At 36.1% G+C, this 12,499-nt stretch overlaps 1 protein-coding gene across 2 annotated transcripts in view; it reads right to left on the reverse strand.

Annotated features, from left to right (window-relative positions):
* astn1 (astrotactin 1) overlaps nucleotides 1–12,499 on the reverse strand; it is a 233,134-nt gene that overhangs the window by 150,645 nt on the left and 69,990 nt on the right. The window contains exons 3-5 of one of the 2 annotated variants that reach the window (XM_059563470.1): nucleotides 9,553–9,946; nucleotides 6,977–7,126; nucleotides 686–793 (exon numbers count right to left, since the gene is read on the reverse strand). In XM_059563470.1, the coding sequence (XP_059419453.1) occupies nucleotides 686–793; nucleotides 6,977–7,126; nucleotides 9,553–9,946 (652 nt within the window). Of the gene's footprint in view, nucleotides 1–643; nucleotides 794–6,976; nucleotides 7,127–9,552; nucleotides 9,947–12,499 lie in introns of both variants that reach the window. The other variant, XM_059563469.1, reaches the window with a different exon arrangement.

Genomic DNA, 12,499 nt, shown 5'->3' on the forward strand with positions numbered 1-12,499 from the left:
TAGTTGCCTTTCAAGTGGCAGCTCCTCAAGAGTTTAGGGAGCTTTGCATTCAGTCTGGACTCTTCAGAACACAATGCAGCGCTCCTCAGGGGACAATATAAGAGTTTTAGGCAGACTCTAGCCATTAGTGTCTGACAGTACTGTCCAACCGGTTTGTCACTCGCTCTCTTAGCGCTTAACATACACACATTTACCGTCCTTAATGTTGAATAGTGGTCTACAGATGAAGCTGCTAAGCTTAAAGTGCTTAAATACTTGTAAGCATGCATTTAGTCATCATTTGTTTCAGAGAAGGTCCATGTAGTCTTCAAAGAGGCTTCGAAGAATTCTCTTAGCAAGCTCAAAAATTGCTCAGGGACCCTCAGTCCAATTTGGAGGACAGTAAAAATAAATAAATAAATTAAAAAGTTAAGCACTTATGCTTTCCTGCAAGTTGTTTTAACACCGTGTTCAACTGCAATGGCAAATCAATGGCAAATCTCACTCGTAACGACATGCCTCAATCGGTGAGATAGTTGTAAGGCAAGCCATTTCACAACTAACACTTTGCTTGGTTTCTTAACAAAGTGTGACACGAACACCAAATGGCCTCAATCAGGCGGTGCAGGTTGAAACCATGCGATGGTGTGGAAGTCCTCCTTACCCCCAGAGCCCCACGCGGTGTTGACGTTACCGTTTCTCATACCTCGACTGCGACGGCGGCTGCGGTTTGGGTCAGTGTAGAAGGTCAGCTGCGGCTCACTGTCCGCCTCCGTCCCAGAGTCCCCGTCCGGGTTCAGGAAAGTTGAACCCGCTGTAGAATTCACATAAAAACCATCCATCAACTAATTCATCGAACCAAACTGAAAATGTGTAGGCCCACTGTAAAGGTTTTAGACAAACCTTCAAGTTAATCTGCATGAAAAATAATAACCTTAAACAGTGTAGACAGAAATTAAGCTAATCTCAAAAATAAAAAAACCATCAACATTAATTACTGATTATTCCAATAAAATATTAGATTATTTCAAAGTCTGTTTAAAAAGAAAATAATGATTTTACCTAATACATACAAGAACATTTCCAAACACAATGTAATTTCGAGGTTTTGAAATTAAACAAATGTGACAGCTGATTTTTTGTGTTTGTTTGTGTGTATAATTGCCAATCCCTTTGTTTACTTAAATAGCATTGTTGATTAATACAGCAAGTAATTATAAAGAGCTACAAACCACAAACAACATATTTATTAGAAATATCAAATTGGAAAGCAATTTGAGTCTTGTAATGGGGGAAAATCTTATAGATAATGCAGCAAAACCACAGCAAAAATGTGTCCTATTTAAGTTTGAATTGCTAAGGCATTATACACTATAGTTCAAAATCGAACATTTGGAGACAGTAAGAATTTTTACTGAAGAAAAAGTAACTTATGCTCACCAATAATTTTTTATGTATTTATTAATTGTATTGTTATTATTATGGATTTAAAATTAAAAAAGAAATGAATTGCTAAATAAAAGTAGCACTTTCTTGAAAAAAAAAAAAAAAAAAAAAAAAAAATATATATATATATATATATATATATATAGTACAAACCAAAAGTTTGGACACACCTTCTCATTCAAAGAGTTTTCTTTATTTGCATGACTATGAAAATTGTAGATTCACACTGAAGGCATCAAAACTATGAATTAACACATGTGGCATTATATACATAACAAAAAAGTGTGAAACAACTGAAAATATGTCATATTCTAGGTTCTTCAAAGTAGCCACCTTTTGCTTTGATTACTGCTTTGCACACTCTTGGCATTCTCTTGATGAGCTTCAAGAGGTAGTCACCTGAAATGGTCTTCCAACAGTCTTGAAGGAGTTCCCCGAGAGATGCTTAGCACTTGTTGGCCCTTTTGCCTTCTGTCTGCGGTCCAGCTCACCCCTAAACCATCTCGATTGGGTTCAGGTCCGGTGACTGTGGAGGCCAGGTCATCTGGCGCAGCACCCCATCACTCTCCTTCTTGGTCAAATAGCCCTTAATGCCTTCAGTGTGACTACAATTTCCATATTCATGAAAATACAGAAAACTCTATGAATGAGAAGGTGTGTCCAAACTTTTGGTCTGTACTGTATATAATTCTGACCCCAAACTTTTGAACACTAGTCCATGTAAAGAAATGTTAGATATGAATCAAAATTTGTTTATATACAAAAATGGGAATGAAATTATGCAATGAATGACAGACAATCATAATTTAAAATACAACAGAGGAAATATTTACATAATATTATAAATATAATACTGTTTTGACACAAAAAAAATTATACTGTAATAAGGTTTACAAAGCACTTGAATAAATGATATATAAAACACATTAGAAACCGTATAATAACAATGTGACATACAGAGAATAAGCCAGTACCCATACAGTAACTGTCGTTCTGTGAGATGTACTTCTCCTCTCAGAAAAGTATTGGGTAAATATAAGTAAAGAACAGGAGGTAAGGAGTGTGACGGAGATAAGAAATGCACACTTCCTTGGGCTCTTTTTTCGCTGTGCACAAAAGACACAATTTACGCATCAGAGCTAGACAAATGCTTTCATTATGCAGCGCGTGAAGAAGAGATGCATGAGCGCACTGACCCGTAGATTAGCCTGACTCGTGATGATGAGAAATAATGTTTGAGTTACTCCGTATTCACACAACAGTGTGGCTATCCATTAGAAACATCTTCTCTGGTGCAGAAGTGAATCAAACAATTATAATTTATACATGAGCCATCTGTATGGAATGAACCAAACAATGCTTATTTTTACAATATCATTTCATGCTGCCACAAACAACATATGAAATATTTAAAGCTGTGATGCAAACAAGACACAGGCGGGTCATGAGAACAGCAGGAGTTGTTTGGCCCTACAGTGAAATCAAAAGTCTTAAGAGTACAGCTCTGAAAGTAATTATTATTATTTTAGCACATCAGTGATACTGAATAACAAATCAAATGTTTCATAAATGAAAGTGTAAAGATGGATGGAAAAATAACAAAAACTATTTGAAAAGCCACTTGTCCTCAAAATGTCTTCTAAAAACATCTACGCTGTCAAAATGATTTTACAGTAAACATTTTTGGAAGATTCACTAGGAATTACGGGGTTTATTTATATGCATTTATATTACCGTGCATCAGTTTAGTGAATTCGACCCTTTTGTTTTGAAATGCCTTAAGAGCACAACAGTAAAAATGTCTCAGCTTGATTATATAATGAAAATATAACAAAAAGCTGATGTAACACCTGGCATTTAAGACTTCAAACGCTAACAACCATTTCGAAATGACACACGCCAGCATGCCAATGCCTCTTTTTGTCTTCGTAACAAATGAGAACAAAAGAAGCACCTTCAAAGGAATTAGCAGTAAACCTCGTAGAGCAGGTGAGGATTGTGCGCTAGCCTCCACAATTAGGCAGGGGCCAAAGGTGCAAAGACCCATGGAGGGGAATAAAAGATGAGCTTGTTTAAATATTCAACACAGAGCACCAACAGCTTCTCGGCATGCAGTGCAGGTGCACATGCCTCCTACAACAAAAAAGTTATTTTGTACAGACAATCAGGGTGGTAGAACTCAATCATTTGCAAGGTCTTGGAATCAGTTACAACAGAATGATCTCGAAATGAGTAAAGGTGAAGTATGAACACCTATGCTTATACCGTTGACCTAGAGATAGCAGAAAACGTCAAATGCAGAGAGCAACAGTTTTAATTTGTCTAATGAGAAATGAGGGTTATAAATAGATGAGGTGACAGAGGTAGGTGTGACTGAGAAAAAAAGGAAGAAAGAAGAAGAACTTGAGAGAATCTGTGCACTCACACACGTTCTCCTCCAGCGATGTGAACGGGTGTCTAAATATTGCTTTCATGTTCATGGATTGCTCTGAGAGCTCGCTCATGAACAGTGATACAAGGTTCATTAGAGAAAAGACAGACAAGAGGAACCTTCTCAAAGGGAACAGACATTTTGTCTGAATCTCACAATAAATAATCAAAATAATAATTCAAACAGGGCAATATCAGTATGAATATGAAAAGCTATGGAAATCTGGAGTTGCTATTTTGGAGTTGTCAGAAAGAACTTCAAGAGGCCAGTAACCCAAAGATTCAGATTCAAACCCTTAGAGACAAAATCATGCATGGTGGAATTAGTGGATTGGCAATACACAATCCGCCTACATAAATAACGATTAAAAAAGTTGAGATATTTAGAAGATTATTTTTTCATAATAGTCTGTATACCCACACCTCTATGGCATTGTTAAAAGAAGAAAAAAAAAGAAGTCTCAGTTAACAATACTGCTATTACTTAAAGAGCAACTATACACAGAGGCAGACAGTATGTTTTTGTGTTGTTTTGACAGATATGCCATTCTTGTTTTTTGCAGGAAATTAATAATTTTAATCAGCAAAGATGCATTAAATTGATAAACAGTGAGATAGGAACGTTGATAATGTTACAAAAGTTATCTCTCTCTCTCTTTTTTTTTTTACATTGAAGAATCTTAAAAAAGAAATGCACCACAGTTTAACTTTAAAATAAAGTAAAACTTTATTTTAAAGGACCCAATTTGAACTATTAATGATTTGCTTATTAGAATGCATACAGTATTACTAGCATATTTGCTGTTTATTAGTACTTATAAAGCACATATTAATCCCTTATTCTGCATGACCATATTTTAGATCCCTTAATCCACCCTATACCTAAATTTAACAACTACCTTATTAAATATCAATAAGCAGCAAATTGGGAGTTTGTTCAGGAAAAAATCTTAGTGATATACGTGTTCCCTGTTTGAAAATACATATACAATATATATATATATATATATATATATATATATATATATATATATATATATATATATATATATATATATATATACACATATGCACACACATTTCTGTAAAGCTTTTTAATGAGGCAAAAATTCCTGACTGCACCTTTACATTTTTATATTCATATGCAGTAAATGCACAATCCAAGTGCATTGGGTATTAAAAAATGCTGGTCTGAAGGTCAGAGAGAGACCGTACGTCTGCTGGACTGAGGTAATGAAGCATTAAAGCATGAGCAGAGAGTCAAGGAAAACACTCCATTGGACATCTGCTATTAGTGGTCAAAATGAATCTAAGAGAAAGGAATTTGTCTTTTATAGTAGATATCTATAGGCATGTTACCCTAAAAACCACCACCAACAACCAATATCAAAAGCACATCATGAAAGCATATGAACACCTCATCAAATTATAGTTTTTGGTGGCCTGATCAAACCAGCAATAAAATACACAAAAAAAATGATTTTTCAGTTTTGTTCACTTTACCTGAACAATTCATGTTGAATTAATGCCATTTTGGCTATTTTTCAGTTCAACATGATTGTGTCATGTTAAACTGACTTAAAACTGTCACTCGTTGGTTTAACATAAAGTTTTCATTTTGAAAGAACATGTTTCAATCAAGTACCTCAAAATAAGTTTTACACTTCCCATCATGCTTTGCACAGGACTGGATATGGGGAGAGAAGCGAGCAGTTTTTAGTAAAATGTGATAATAAGGAGACTTTTTCATGTCTAATGCTCTATTATGTGGGCATTTTAAAAGACTTTATATTGGTGAATTTTGTGCGAGTTACCATTGTGCTGAAGTGTGGAGCTTGTGGTTGGGTTGTGGACCTGCCAAGTTAGCTAAAATCATAATGTTGGCAATTTTATCTAGTAGGCAGGACAAAAATTTATATTGTTGACATGGCTTTGTTAGATATATTAGACATGACACAATTAAATGTAGTTAACAGGGCATTATTTTTTAGAGTTGGCATGGCAAAATTAGACCTAGTTAACCTGACAAGATTTTCTCTATTAGGGATGGCAAAACTTTATAGGAATAACACATTTTTTTTTTAAGTCTTGACTAAATGAATTCAAGTTCATACAACAAGATTACAACAAATCATATCAAACAAATTAGATATTGTTGGAACAATGTAATTAAATTTCGTGGAAAACCTTTCCTTAATTTAATTAAGTTCGTTCAACAAATTTTTTTTTTGAGTGTAGCAAAGAGAGTGGAAGACAAATATTTGTGTGTTGTTATGATTACGGGGATAGACGTGGTTGGAATGAGATCTGTGTAGATAGAAATGGATATTCAGCTCGGGTGTAATGGCTCAGATTTCTCACAGTTCGGTCTTTATTAAAGTTCTGTGGTCACGGTTTCTGTACAGTTGGATTAATGCCAATAAAAATAAAAATGTGTGTGTCTGTGTATGATGTCTAAACATATACTACAATTCCAAGGTTTGGGGGCAGTACAATTTTTTTTTTTTTTTTTTTTTTTTAAGAAATTGATACTTTTGTTCAGCAAGAATGCCTTAAATTGCAAAAGTGACAGTACAGATATTTATATTACAAAAAATATATATATTTCAAATAAATGCTGCGTGCTCTGTAGGTTTTGTATTCATCAATGATCCATGAAAAATGATCACAGTTTTCACAAAAATATATCCAGCACTGTTTTAAAGGTTTTATTTCTAAATGTTTCTTGAGCGCCAAATCAGCATATTAGAATGATTTCTTAAGGATCGTGTGACACTGAAGACTAATGGCTGCTGAAAAATTAGCTTTGCCTTCATTGGAATCAAGTAGTTTTTAAAATGTATTAAAACAGAATATAGTTAATTTAAATTGTAATACTATTTCACAATATTACAGAATTTGGTATTTTTACAAAAATGGTAGTGTAATTGCAATAAAGATTGCTGCAATTATCTGTAATATAAGTGACTTGAATAATATAAAGGCTAAGCTAGCAGGCTAATCATCTAGTTTAGTACACTGAAATTAAGGACATGACATAAAAGAACAGAACAACAACATACCGAACCATGGATGGCAAACCAGTTACAGGAATAGTTTCACCTCTGATACCCAGACTCACCGTGCATTTTGCTGGAAAGACGCTTGCGCTGGTTGGTGGAGGTGTTGTGTGGGAGGAGCGTGTTTTGCTGGTGGTTGCTGTTGACAGGACTGGTAGCTATGATGTTATCCTTGTACTTGCTCATTAGGGACAGTTTCGTACTATCGTTTCCTGAGGAAAAAAGGTTACAATTAGGAATAAAGAGGGGCAAACAGATGAGTGGCAAATAACAGTCCACCAAGGACATGTGGAGACAATTTTATGTAAACACGTGTCATTCAGAAGGACAACACTAAGTGGTCTATGTGAAGTATTTTCAGGGTTATGTTAACTAAGAGCCTTCACAGCCCAGTGATTCAGGATATGACATTCCGTCATTCACCATTATGCAATATCGTCATACCCTGTAGTTAGTATGCCCCTTCATAATGAGTAAATTGCACAACAGAGACAACTGGCACTGCAGGGTTTTTATTGTATTAGGCAAATTACTGTGACAGCATTGCATCGCTCCTTTCCTGAAAAGCTTTTTAGGGGTCTTTATAATGGGCTACTCTTCAAGGCAAACATCAACATCATTTCACATCTAATAAGGCCATTCCAAATTCTGTGTGTCCAATATACATGGCCAATCTGGCACAGACTCAGGTCTGGTTATGTGACTTGCCTCTATTCTTGACTATAGCAGAGCCTAAATGGGTGCCATGGGTGCTGTGAAGCCACGGCCAAATAAGCAGTTTTGTTTAGCAGGAAAATATAACGTTATTACTTTGATATTATTCTGGGCAAAATGGCTTTAGCTAGCTAAATAAATGAATATGTCATGTTGCTTTCCTCTCTGCAGCTGTTTTGATATAGGCTTTATCCAATTTTTAGAGCTCGCATTTAACCCAGGCTTTTTCACTCGCAGCCACATATCGAAAAGGCGAGCTCTGCTGCTGACTCTTGAGCTCTCGAGGTGAAATAAATATTTTCAGGGCCAGCAATGTGCAAATGATGTGCTTAGCACATGCAATTTAAATCTCACAGGTTTGTGGATATAAAAACAGATTTGGTGCCACGCTGTGCATAAATCAACGTACATGACACACTGGAAAAAAAATCTATTTCTGATTTTGTTTATTATTTTTTTTATAGCTATTATTTCATTATATTAATATTTAAATTAAATTTAGAAAGTAGTTCAACATGCTTTGATCATATTCATTCACTTTTTCATTCAGGGCCTGGTTACCAAGTTGTTTATATATCTCTGAAATTAGGCACTAAATCAAAACACTGAATTAGGAGTGTGAATTAATTAAGTGAATGATTAAAGAATGCTATTAAAATGATTAAGGTTACTGTCTGAGGTTTTATTGACAAATAAAGCCCAAATAAGTTGGGCATGTTAAAAGGGTATTTCGCTCAAAAACTTTTCTTCATGTCATTCCAAAGTTGTATGGCTTTCTTACTTCCATATAACACAAAAGGATGATCTTTGCTGGTTGTTCTTTTACATGCAATTACAACAATTGGACACTGAAGTATTCAAGAGGATATAAAAGCACCATAACAGTTATTATGAAAGTGGTTTATATACTTGTGTGATATATTCCAAGTCTTCTGAAGCCATAGCATTGTGTGAGAAAAAAAAACTTGAAACATAATTTCAAATGGTGTTATTGAAAATCATGACATCCATTTGGCATGTCCATGAGATATTTTCAGTGAATCAGGTTATCCAGTTTACTAAGCCATGAATGCGCATGTGAATGCTTTATTAAAGCATATTAAGATTTTCTAATGAAATATGATAAATAACTAAATCAATAATTGTATTCAGTAAGTGACAATAAAGACATGCATAATGTTACAAAAAAAATTTATATTTCAGATAAATGCTATTCTTTTGAACTTTCTATTAAAAAAATGTAAAAAATAAAAATTAAAAATTGACATCTATCATGGTTTCCACAAACATATTGATCAGCACAGATGTTTTAAACATTGATATTAATGTTTCTTGAGCAATCAGCATATTAGAATGACTCATGTGACACTGAAGACTGGAATAACAGCTGCTGAAAATTCAGCTTTTTCTTCACAGAAATAAATATGATAATTATAATCTAAATTATTATAATTATATAATTATTATATATTAACTATATAAATTTTTATTATAAATAATAATTACAAAATATTTATTAATTAAAATAACTATTTTAAATAATAATATTTTACAGTACAAATGCTTTACTGCATTTTTGAGACTTCTTTCAAAAACATCAAAAATAAATATAAAATCCTATCAATCCCAAACTTTCAAACACTAGTGTGTCATCTAATGAAATATAATCAATCTGAATAAATCACTGGTGAAGATTTACTTCACTGGTGAATGAATTTACATTGAAAACAACAGCCAGTGCACAATCACACATTTGAAACCACATTATGGTGAGTAAATGTATTACAGTGTATTGTATTATTATTATTATTATTATTATTATCATCATCATCATTTTATTTATTTATTTTTTTTTTTTTATTTTTTTTTTTTTTGTGAATTATCCTTTTGATCATACACTGCAGAGTGCTGTGGGCTCACATACCTGGAGTGAGATCCATGCCAGCTTTGTCATTGCACCCTTGAAGTGAGTCCAGCGTACGTGTCACCTGACTGGTGAAGTCCTCACCCCCATTCATGCACTCCCGCTGCAGGTGGTGGCGTAGGTCTGTAATGTCATACTCATACCCATCCAAGATCGGAGTCTCACGGATGCTGAGGGTGCCACTTGAATTGTGACCCTGTCCGCGCGAATTTCTCAAACTTTCCCGGGCCTGTCCACCCATCAGCACAGAGGGGATGTAGTGAATCTCATTGGCTGCTTCAGCACTAGCGCTCTTTTGTGGCTGAGGTACACGGCGACGTTTACACCAGCGTCTACGAGTGTACAGGATCAACACCAAGCACAGGATGGACAACAGAAGAGCAATCATACCACCCTACAGAGCCAGAGAAAATGGGAGGGAGGATGGACAATGGAAGAGAGGTACATTTATACAGAGAATAATAAGATACTCCACTACAATTTTTGGTACAAAAAGATAAAAGTTTTTTCAAGAGAAACCAGAGGATTGAAGAAGAACATTGTGCATTTGCCCAGATTACTCCATTCACAATTAAATACTGCTCAAATTATTCTATCCAAAATTATATATGAGGATTTATAATGTGTGTAAATCTGATTCAGGTATAGAGTGCTGCAGGGTTGATTAATTTTTTTTTTTTTTTTTATCCCAAAACCCAGAAATGAGTTCATATTTTAGCACTTCCAACTCCATCGTCCTGAAGTCAATGTTTTTTTTTTGAATAATTAAATGCCTGGTTTTTAGGTCTGTGGTTAACACAAGCTCAGTATATTTTCTTGTTTTATTCTATGACATAAAATACATCAGTAATACCCCCTTTTGTTTTTTAAAGCTTTTACTTGAAAAGGGTATGTGGCTAAATGGTACTAAAGAGGTTGTCAGGATAAATAAATGTCATCATACTGAATCGATAAATACATCTACTCACCAGTACGCTTTTACAGCCTCATTGTGTTTATAATAATGTTTTTAAAGAACTATTTTAACTCAAACTTTTCGTTTAGGGAATTTTTTTGGAAGCTTAGTGATTGTGACAATGTAGTCATGCACCATGGTGCAGTGGTGTAAATTATTTGAGAAAACCTAATTAGTTACTGTATACATTTTTGAACAAGTATATAAAATACACTTTATTCCACTACATTTGTGATGACTAATGAAATTACTTGTTAAATTTCACATGGTGCCTAACTTTTTCTGCAGCAGTTTATTTCTGCTACAAAAGAAGCAATATCACCATCTACAAGACCCTTACTCACCCAAACTTGTCAACAAGGCTACTGTACACAAATTAACACAATTTAATAATGTGACTCACAGGTTCCCTATCAAAAGCTACTCTCGATGCTGCGCTCAATAGCGCTAATGGGAGAACATTCTTTGTTCGACCGGTTGTGAAGCATGTGTGTCAAACATGCCAAGAATTGGCTTAAATAACCTCGGCAGGTGACGTCACTGATAACGTGGACCTGCAGGTTATAAATAGACATGAAACGGAAACATCCTCAGGTTTCTTTGTCTTCAGAGACCGCATTGTGTGTGTGTGTCACGCTGATGAAAGTATTAGTTTAAAAGGAAGTATGTTGAGAGTTTAAAAAAAAATAAAAAATCTGAGTGCCAGGAGGAGACTTTTAATATGTTTCTCACTCACTGTGCTCAAGTGTCAGGGCTGTCAAAAAAATAAAAAATAAACAGTCCCGACCCGATCCAGCTCCTCTGGGGTAGGAGGTTCAAAGGGAGAGTGTGGCAAGTTGTGTGCCCCCTCATAAGACTGGGGAGCAGCTTGTAACACTTGGCAGCCGCAGATGGAGCTGGACTAAAGTACGGTCATCACGACCAAAGCAAGGGCCTTAAGCTGTGCCCAGGACAAAGGGTGTGTCCCCTCAGGTAGGGCCATGGAAAATTCCATCAGAAGTGTAAGGCTCCTTCCTGGCACCTTTAGGGGATCACTGAACAACCTCCGCCGCCACCGGTGTTTCGGGGGGCAGTGGCCTCCAGTGAAATTATACATGCTCTGTTGCTTCCTGCCACGTTTCAGGACACCAGACATCTTAACCCCCCCCACAACAAACAAAGTGTCACAATTTGTGCCCTTTTTGGAGAAGCTGGCAGCGTGGAAGCTACTGCCAAATATCTCCCCATGAGTCGAAGGAACTGTAGTGAAGGGCTACAGGATTCAGTTTGCACATCGTCTTCTGCGTTTAAACTCCGTGGTCTCCACTTCTGCGAAACTGGCACGTGCATATCTGTTGACACAGGAATCACATACTATGCTGATCAAAGGGGCCATAGAATGTCTTCCCCTGCCAGACAGAGAGTCAGGCTATTACAGTCAGTATTTCTTGATTCCCAAGAAACACAGGGGGCTGCGTCCAATCATAGATCTAATGGACGTGTATTTTTATTTTGAAATATTGCCACAACTCAGGAGGTTCCTGAGGTTGCTTTCGGGGGCGAAGCTTACCAGTATCAGGTTCTTCCATTCGGCCTAGCTTTGTTATCCCGCATTTACACGAAATTCATGGATGCAGCTCTGGCTCCTCTACGACTCCAGGGCATCCACATTTAAAATGTATATAAACGACTGGCTTAATCTTACCCAGTCTCAAGAGCTTGCGATTCGACATCAGCATGTCGTCCCAGCTCATCTCGAATCTCTGGGGTTGAGACTCAATGCCAAGAAAGGCGTTCTCTCTCCGGCTCAGAGTACAACGTATTTGGGTGCGGTATGGGATTCGATCACAATGCAAGCACAGCTGTCTTCTGCATGCGTCGAATCCATTCTAAACATCCTAAAGAACATCAAGCTAGGCCAGAAAGTCACTGTTCAGGTCTCATGGCAGCTGCATCCACAGTGATACCTTTGGGCCTCCTGCACATGAGATCGTTTCAGTTGTGGCTCAGAGC

The sequence above is a fragment of the Carassius carassius genome, chromosome 12, assembly GCF_963082965.1.
Source record: "Carassius carassius chromosome 12, fCarCar2.1, whole genome shotgun sequence".
Taxonomy (NCBI): domain Eukaryota; kingdom Metazoa; phylum Chordata; class Actinopteri; order Cypriniformes; family Cyprinidae; genus Carassius; species Carassius carassius.